Source organism: Capsicum annuum, chromosome 7 (genome assembly GCF_002878395.1).
Source record: "Capsicum annuum cultivar UCD-10X-F1 chromosome 7, UCD10Xv1.1, whole genome shotgun sequence".
NCBI lineage: Eukaryota > Viridiplantae > Streptophyta > Magnoliopsida > Solanales > Solanaceae > Capsicum > Capsicum annuum.
In genome coordinates, this window is record NC_061117.1 from 174,820,652 (window position 1) to 174,830,688 (window position 10,037).

General features: G+C 38.4%; 1 protein-coding gene across 1 annotated transcript; it reads left to right on the forward strand.

Moving 5' to 3' along the window:
* Nucleotides 1-6,782: 6,782 nt before the first annotated feature.
* On the forward strand, nt 6,783-8,829 carry LOC124885822. The gene is made up of 2 exons (XM_047394063.1): nt 6,783-7,382; nt 8,587-8,829. Exons 1-2 carry the CDS (start codon nt 6,783-6,785, stop codon nt 8,827-8,829), a joined length of 843 nt encoding a protein of 280 aa, XP_047250019.1.
* Nucleotides 8,830-10,037: the final 1,208 nt, after the last annotated feature.

The window sequence follows — 10,037 nt, forward strand, 5'->3', positions numbered from 1 at the left end:
TCTGTCCCACATTGAAGAGAAGAAAAGTGGATTTGTGAAGGATATTCATAGGCTTGCTAATTTGGGAGTTCATCTCTTGGACTCCGAGGATGGAGGGGTAACCCTCAAGAAGTGGTTAATCATCTCTTTGTGCTAAGGTCAAGGAGAAGCAAGTTTTGGATCACATAATTATGGAAATCAATAATGATATGGGTTAGCAAAGGGTTAAGGCTTTCAAAATTAGGGGAGATGGCATCCTGAGATATCAAGAAAGATTGTATGTTCCTGATGTAGATGGGCTATAGGAAAGGATTTTGGTTGAGACCAAAATATATCATGACATGAAGGAAGTCTACTCGTGGAATAATATGAAGAGGGATGTGGCAAATTTTGTTGCAAGGTGTATGATGTGCCAACGAGTCAAGGTAGAACATTTGAGGCCTGGACGCATGTCCCAAGAGATAGAATTGCTCTCGTGGGAGTGAGAGATGATTAATATGGATTTCATTAGTAGTCCTCCACGATCTCAGAATCAGTGTGATTCTATTTGGGTCATTGTAGATAGAATGACCAAGCCTGCTCACTTATTACCTTTGAGGACTAACTACTCAAGAGAAGATTATGCTAAGTTATTCATTCAAGAGACAGATAAGTTTCATGGAGCGTCGGTGTCCATCATTTTAGATCGAGGTACATAGTTCTCTTCTTATTTCTTGCATTCATTTCAAAAAGATTTGGGTTCTTATGTGAACCTTAGCACCACCTTTACTCTCAAATAGATGGACAAGCGAAATTCACTATTCAGACCTTGGAGGATATGCTAAGGTCCTATGTAATTGATTTCAAAGGTAGTTGGGTTGACTATTTGCCTCTTATTGAGTTTGCCTACAGCAACAGTTATTATTCCAACATTTAAATGGCCTCTTTGAGGACCTTTATGGTAGAAGGTACAGGTCTCATATTAGATGATTTGAGGTGGGGGTACTAGGTTGTTTGTCCTTAGCTTGGTTCACCAATCCATGGAGAAGATGAAGATAATTAGATAAAGACTTAAGACTGCTTAGAGTCTCCAAAATTCTTATGTGTATATGAGGCAATGGGAGTTGGAATTTGAGGTTGACGATTGGGTGTTATTAAAGGTGTCTCTTATGAAAGGAGTCATGAGATTTGGGATGAAAGGGAATCTCATACCCTATAAAATTGGCCCATACCAAACTGTGAGGAGAATTGGGAATGTCGCTTATGAGTTAGATTTACCAGCAAGCTTGGCTTCAATTCATCCCGTTTTCTATTGTGTCCATGCTTAAGAAGTGTATGGGTGACCCTTCGTTGATAGTACCTGTTATGTATGTTGCTGTTACGGATTCATTAGCCTATGAGGAAGTCCCAATTGAAATATTGGATAGGCAAGTTCGTAGATTGAGATCAAAGGATGTAGCTTTAGAGAAGGTTTTTTGGAGAAATTAAAAGATAGAAAAAGCTTCATAGGAATTTGAAGAAGATATAAAGGCCAAATGCCTATTCTTATTATCAACATTGGATGAAAGTGCTTAAGGTATTTGTTTCATTTCCCTCTAATTGCATTTCAAATTTGTCCTTGGATTCTACTATATTCTTTCTATTTATTATGCTAAAAAATATACTAACTCCCCATTTGGGATCGAATGATCCAAATGAGGGATAATGTAAGACCCCATATAACTTTGATCAATATATTTGTGACCCTCCCATATGTGTAATGTTACTTATTGACTTAAATTATGATAAGTGATGTTAAAGGGTGTTTTGAAAAAGTTTCAAAATTTTCAGAAGGGTCCGGGATCATTTTGGGATCCTGGAGGTAGTGAGGGTCATGATAGTGGCATGACACGCCACTTATATACCGCGATAAGGCCGTGGAAAGCTAGTTACCCTCCGCAATAGCGACGTGCCATGCTGCTATGTTAATTTCATCTAGTTTTATTTTTTTTACTTAGGTAATGGGATTTTTGGTCCTTTACCCCTTAAACGACTTTAAAAAAACCCAATTGACCCCATTGACTTTAGTTATCAAGATCAAACACTACACTTCTCCTCTTCAACTCCCAACCTAAGAAAATCCAAGGTTTTTATAAGGATTTCATCATTCAGGATTCAAACTTTCATTTCTCTTCAAATTCTTGTATATTTCAGACATGTTTCTCATTCCTTAACTTGTATTTTACATTGTGGCATATATTTATTCAATATCCATGTGTTTTGAATGATGGATTTAAACTTGAATTACTTTTCCCATTGTATTAATGTGTTATTCATGCTTTAAATTATGGCTTTTAAAACTTAAAGGGCGTATTATTATAATGGTTGGAATGGGTTACACTAATTTTCCCAAATTGATGAAATTTTGATATGGTAATGGCATTAACCTCAACCTGCTTTGCAAATCTTGGTTTTGAACATGGAATTTTATACAATTTAACTTACCTTTGAGAACATTGCATTGCATTAAAGTATTAATGGATAAATATGATTTTGGAATGCCCTTGGTGGTCATGGTTACAGATTTTAAATAAAACTTGGCAGTTTAATGGTTATATGGATTGGTTTGGCATGAACGGAATATCTTGCAAGCATATTAATATGACAATATCAAGTTGGTAAATGCCTTAAAAATAACTCCTTGGTTAATGATTGGTTTATGTGCAACTTATTTTAGTTTGGGCTTAAAGAGAATTGTGTATCTCACTGAGAAGGTGTAGTCCTGAGCGGACCAATACTGAAAATCATGTTTTTTGATAGTGGGGATCTATATATTTGGATGGATTTCAATTTGGTATCTTTATCCATTCCTCGGTACATGCGGCTAACATGGACTGGGGCCCTTTTGATAGGGGAAGCTGTACCCATAGACCATGGTGTTGTTAGGTCGGCACAAGCTACACAATTTAGGATAAAATATTTAAATGATTATTTTTCATGTCCCTTACCCCTATCCCGACATTTTATATATATGTATAAATTATTCTGCATATGGTTTATGACTGGATTTTTAGTAAATGCATTTATTTTATCCCTTCTCTTGAATTACATGCCAGTGCTTGCCCCACTGACCGTATCCGGACACTACATCATTTCATGATATAGGTTCTGATGTCTTTACTATTGATCCTGTATAGCATTAGGTGGCTTGGTGCTCCTAGGGATCAGTTTCAAAGTAGTGAGCCTCCATTCTTTGGAAGGTCCGATCATTTTATTTGTTTCCTTTATTTTCTTAGAAATTTTGGATTCTTTTGTCATAGTCGAGGGTATTTCCCTACTTAGTTCTTATTTCAGGTTTAGAGGCTTTTATGGATGATGTGTGAGCAGATGGTTACACATTTGAGGCTTTTAACTAAGAATAATTGCAAAGTCTTAAGCAACTTTTGTTGTTTTTGATAGTTTTCTGTTTGATATTGTAGTAAAAGTCAAGATGCAAGAGAACTAGCAATAATGGAAGTAAAAGAGTTGATTTTTAAGCAAGTAGAGTGGAAAGTATAGCTGACGACTTGTCTGATAAGTCGTTAGCCTTGTGATAAGCTATCAAATTTGTCATCAGCCATAGATAGAGAATGAGCTTCAGCTAAAATTCATGACGACATCTATGATAGGCCATTAGAAGTGTGATAAGCCATCAGGCTCGTCTTTAGGCTTAGGCAGGAAATGGGATTTGAAGTAAAGAAGCGACGACAATTTTGATAAGTCATCACATGTCTGATAAGTCATCACTTCTCATTGTCAACCTAAGGTGGAGATTGTCAAAAGTGAAGAGGAGCTGACGACATTCCTGATAAGTCGTCAGACTCCTGATAAGCCGTCACACACGTCGTCGCCAGTCCGAGAAAATACTACGATCTATGATTTTGTTTCCATAATTAGGCTGAAGTATTTAAAGCATATGTTAGGGTTTTCTAATAAAGCAGGGAACTGACGTTTGGAGAATCTTTTCTCTCTAGTTTTCTGACTTAAACTTTACAATTATTTTTGGAGAGATTATTACAGTTGTTTTGTGATTTTTCTACTGTGAATCAAATCTGAGAAACACTTGTTTCTATTCATCTTGTTGTAAGTTCACATATCAAACTATGAATTCAACTTGCTGTCTTGATTATTTTATTATGAGTAGCAAAATTCCCTTAACCCGAGCTGTGGGATCTATAAGTTTGGGTTTGTAACTTAACTAAGTGTTCAAGATTCTTACTGTGATAGAAAATTCTTGTTAATTTCGTTATTTTATACTCTGACTATTGGTTGCAAACAAATAGGCCTTGCTTACTGGTGATTTGCTTGAGATAAGAAATCAACCCTAGTAAGAAGTGAATTATCAACAGGGACTTAGAAGTGTCAAACTTCCATTTAATAATTAATGTTGTAACAAGATTAATTAATTTTAGATAACATCCTGTTATGAAATATAAATTCCCTAAGTTCGAGAGAATTAGGTGGTTAAATGTCTAAATAGGTTGAGAAACATTTAGACATAACTTTGACAAGCATAGTCTGTTGTTCCTACCTACCACAAGAATCTTGAACTGTTACTAGCTTCTATCAAATTCCAACACCCATAGTGAACATAACTCTGGTTTTCCTTATCATATTGATTTCAAACACTGAATTGAGAAGTAATTCTTTGTTACCTTTTCAAAAACTTCCATTCACAGGAAACTGATAACTATCAGTTGATTAACCCGTAGATAACTCAAATTCACACCATATTACCTGTGGGATTCAACCCTAACCTAGTTGGGTTATATATTGACAACGATCACTTACATTCTCTTAAGAGAGGTGTAGTTTGAGCGTTATCAAAAATGGCGCCATTGTCGAGGAATACAATTGTAAATTAAAGTTGTGTGCGCTAATTGACTGTTAGTCAAGTTTCCTAGTTTTACGTTTATTTGTTGTTTTTGTTTGCTGCAGGACTTTTGTGGTACATGCCAAGAACCATAAGTTATGGAGAACCATTATTACCATTTAATTCGTAACCACAACTAATCGGCAAAATGGCAGACCAGTAGGAGGCTGACAGGTTAACAGCCTTAGCTAGAGCTCTGGTGAATATGCAGAATGACGGTCAACAAGTATGGCATCCAAATCCTGAGAATGACGACTTGGAAGACGAGGAGTTGCTGAACCCTAGTAACTCAAGGCGTGCAGAGCAAATAGCTACACCAGTACAGCGTAATGCTAACAGGAACCGTCCGTTCCGAGGAAGGAAAGATCACTAGCCGGTCCAGTATGACCTCAATGATGATGATGATGGAATGGATGGAGAAGGTGCAAAGGGTGCAATTATTCCTCCACCGTTATCACCTGGGGCAAAATTCAACATTACGAGTACTATGATTTAACTCCTTAATCTGAAGGGGTTGTTTGGTGGCCTTCCTGGGGGTGATTCGAACTTGCATCTGGTGAACTTTGTCACTATTTGTAAATCTTTTGATAACCCAGGAGTGGGTTAGAATGCTATTCCTTTTAGATTGTTTCCGTTGTCTCTATTTGGAGAGGCAATATTGTGGCTTAATGAGTTGACACCCAATTCTATAACCAACTAGAGGCAGTTGAAAGGAGCTTTTCTAGAAAGGTTCTTTCCACCTTTCAAGAGGGTACAGTTGAGGAATGAGATCAGCAAATTTTGACATCTCCCAACTGAAGCTTTGCATGCAACCTGGGAGAGATTCAAAAAAAAAAAACTGACGTAGTATCCGAACCACAACATGACGAATATACACTTGATGGAGACTTTGTACAGGGCTCTTAACTTTGTGATAAAACCGATTATAGATAATGTTGTTGGTGATTTGTCTGTAGATCTTACATTCCCAGAGGCTTCAAAAATGCTTGAGAGAATGACCAAACAGAGTTGGGCATAGCATACAAGGGACTCTGTGGTAGCAAGCCCCTACTGTTTCTGTGGGTATGACTGTAGAACAACGTAAAAGAGACGAGGAGAGTGATCAAGACACGGCTCACCTAAAAACATAGATGGACTTGCTAACCAAGCATTTACTATCAGGTAAAACTGAGAAAGTGAAGGTTGTGGGATCGCAATGCAAAGTGGAGTCTGACTCAGAAGAAGAGGCGAACTATGTAAATAATCAAGGGAGGTTTTAAGGCAATAGCCAAGGAAATAAAGGTCGGACTTATTATGACAAGGCTCGATATAAGAACCTGAGCAAAGTAATTGGAGAAGCAATAATGATAGGAGCGGGTTATATGTCCATCCTGAAAATTGTGAGGCTGTTATAACAAGTTCTAAAAAGATGTCCCTAGAGGACATAATGGCTAAATTGTTAAAAGGAGTGGAGGCTACAAACTCAGGGGTGACTACCATGAAGACCGATCTGTCCTCTATGAGTTAGTTAGTAAACTCGCACTCCACTTTGAACAAACAACTGGAACAACAAATGAGCCAACTCTCGACAGAGCTGAACTAGAGGAAAAGTGGAATGTTACCTAGTGATACGGTTCAGAATCCACAGAATGATGGCTCATGCATGGCGATTACCACTAGAAGTGGTAAGATATTACCTCGCCCTTCTGTGGGAAAAGATGGAGTTGAAGATATGATTGAAGTAGATAACAAACCCAAAGAAGAATGTCCAGTGGAGTCTGGGAAGCTGGATGGTTCTGATGATGCTCCAAAACTAGGAAAGGAGAAGGAAATGGAAGTAGTGGTGAAAAATCTCCCAAGACCACCACCTTCATTTTCTCAAAGATTGAAGAAGAAGGTTGGTGACATGAAATTTAGTAAATTCATGGCAATGTTGAAGTAGTTAATGATAAATATGCCTTTGGTAGAGGTACTCGAGAAAATGCCAGGGTATGCTAAATTCGTGAACGACCTTGTGATGAAGAAAATAGTGGTGAGCTACGAACCGGAGGATAATCTCCAACATTATAGTGTCATTTCTACACGATCCTTAGTGCAGAAGAAGGTCGACCTTGGAGCATTCACTATTCCATGTACAATCGGGTCTCTCAATTTTGCTAAGGCCCTATGTGATCTGGGGGCGAGCATAAATTTGATGTCGCTAGCCGTGTATAAAACTTTATGTTTGGGGGATCCTACCCCGAAAAACATGCGGTTGGTGATGGCGGATAGGTCTATAAAGGGACCAGTAGGAATATTACATGATGTATTGGTAAAGGTGGCTGACTTTATACTTCCTGCTGATATTGTAGTCCTAGACTGTGAGACGAATTTTAAAGTACCCATCATTTTAGGTAGACTATTCCTTGCTACTGGGAGAGTAGTAGTGGACATGGAGCTAAAGTTCAGGTTCAATGACAAAGAAGAAAGATTTGAAATGTACTCATCCATGACACCGCAAAAGGATATGAGTGTTTTATCAATCGTGGATGTGTTTTATGAAGATGGGAAAGAGGTAACAGCATGGTGTCTTGACGAAGTCTGAGTAGTCAAGATAACCTAGTCGTGCTGTGACAATAAATCAAGCGTTATTGGGAGGAAACCCAAAATTTTTATGTTTAAATGCAAGTGTTTTAATTTATTTAGATTGGAAGCATAATGAACTGAAGAGGTATACAGGGGTCTAGGTAAAAATTGATGAAGTTAGCCAAAGGACCCTGACGATAGATGTGACGAGTTATCACAATTATGATAAGCCGTCAGATATGTCATCAAAAAATCCAAAAGAAGGCAACACTCTACCGAAGGTTGATGACTTCTGCGATGACTTATCAGACATATTATAAGCCATCAGGTAATCTTGGGCCCAAATACTGAAAAATTTGACCCGTCCCACAGTCAAACCTTTTCACCTTCCCGCGTATCTCGTTTCTTTTCTTTAAGTTTTATTTCCTTCCATATTTAGGTTATTTACTTACTCTTTTCAAAATTAATTCCTAAGTAAAACAAGAAAAATATTCTTCCCTATGAAGTGTGGGTTTGAAATCAAGATTATGAACTCTTTTTTCATCTACTACTTTCTCTCACTCGCGTGACCAAGTGAAGTCACCTATCAAGTATGCTCATAACTCAACTCTCCCCTTCATTAAGTGATACAACTGAGGTAAATCTTAGTTTCAAAGGAATTGAGGCAAGCTTAACTTACTATTGTGTGAAAAATAGAATCTAGGGTGTACAGGGTTGCATTGTACGTAAAAACCTAGGGCTTAGCTCAAGAACACAACTCCATGTGATTCTAAGAGAAAATGGATTGATAATCAAGACTAAAACTGAGCTGACGACGTGTTTGATAAGCTATCACATTTGTGATGGCTTATCAGACTATGTCGCCATAAGTTGAGAAAAATAAGCCTGTTCTATTTAAGGATGACGACATGAATGATAAGTTATCACATTTGTGATGACTTATCAGAACATGTCGTCACAACTTTGATCTGACACAATTGTGAACCTCTTTTGAGGGATATGGAATTATAATGACTAAACTTCTTAAGTTGGATGATCATGAGTGCTAAATGAGTGCTTTATTTTTTTGCAGGTCTTATAATGGCACCCAAAGAAAAAAGCCCTAAACCTACAAAGAAAGTGACAAAGGGAAGTGTACCTCAGAGACTCTTCGATGAGGAATCCAATTATGAGAAGGAGGAACCACTATTCAGGAAGCAAAGGAAAAAGAAAACCCTAAAAATCCTTTTCCACCTCCACCATTTGAGGTAGAGGAGAGTGAAGAAAGTGATACTGAAGTAACAACACCACCTGACAGTACAGCTTCTGAGCAGACGGATTTTGAGCAGTCTAAGTCTGAGCATTCCGAGTCTGGGGAGCCTGAGTCAGAGCATGCTGAATCTAAGCAACTTGAATCTGAGGGACCATCATTTGAGTCCCCTTCTGCTAAGCAATAGGATGATGAAGAATCTCTGATTCGGGGAACTCTAGTTAAATGCAAGAACCCCGAGGTCCGAGACAATGCTAGGTGGCGAATTCCCAAGGCATAAAAAACTTCTATGATGGGCTTCTCAGAACAAAAAGAAGGACCATTAAAAGGCCAATCTTTAAAGAAAAGAATATCATCACTACTGGGTTAAGTAGATATCCTGAAGTGGAGCAGAAATTCCAAGACTACGACTTGGGATGGACCACGAAAGGAGGAAGCTCATTTTTTCCTACACTAGTGTAGGAGTTCTATACAAACTATCAGGATCAAATGGAGAACATGTGCAAAGAAGAGGAGAAATTAGCAGATCAACCCTTGTTGGATAAAGTTCTAGTACGGGGTATGATGGTGTATCTCTCAGAAAAAACAATCAACAGATTTTTTCATGGCCCCAAATTCACTCCTCAGGCTACTTCACCTATGTTCTATGCTCGGTTGAAGAATCATACAAATCAACGGTCTTGGTTAGCCACCCTCATAGATAAAGGAAAACTTGAATGGCTGACCGACCCGAATGAAAGGATTTTCAAGGCCTCCCTGACTCAAGAGGCAACATTCTGGTGGGGTGTAGTGCGCACCCATTTGATGCCTACTGAGGGAGATAACATCCTTGGAGACGATAGAGCAATACTGGTCGTAAGTCTTGTGGCTAAACTCAACTTAAACTTTGGAGAAATCATTATTGAGGAGATAAAAATTTGAGTGTCAAGGCCCGACACGGCATATCCTTTCCCTTGTCTAATTACGAGGTTGTGTAAGGCAGCTAATGTACCTAAGATTGCAAGGGTAGATAATGAACTGCCTGCCAAGAAGACCCACAACCCCATCTGATATGATAAAAATCAGCCGAGGATGACACTTGACAGAGGAGCAGGGGTTGCAATAGATCCACCAGTTACAAAAACCAGCTCAGCACCTAATGTAGAGGTGTCTAATTCTGAAGTTGCACCACCGACATCCCCAGCACTACCAGACTTTGTGCCTAGAAATGAAATAAATCCTTTAGTTGTTGTGTTTACCACAGAATTTACCTTCAACCCGATGAATTTCAGGAGAGTGGCAAAATAAGCGAAGTGGTGTGAGGCTCAACTGTAACTTTTTCCCAAGCAATTTGCCTTTGCGGTAGACAAGAGAATTAAGGTCGCACTTGAGCCCTTTCGAGCCTTGCCCGATCAA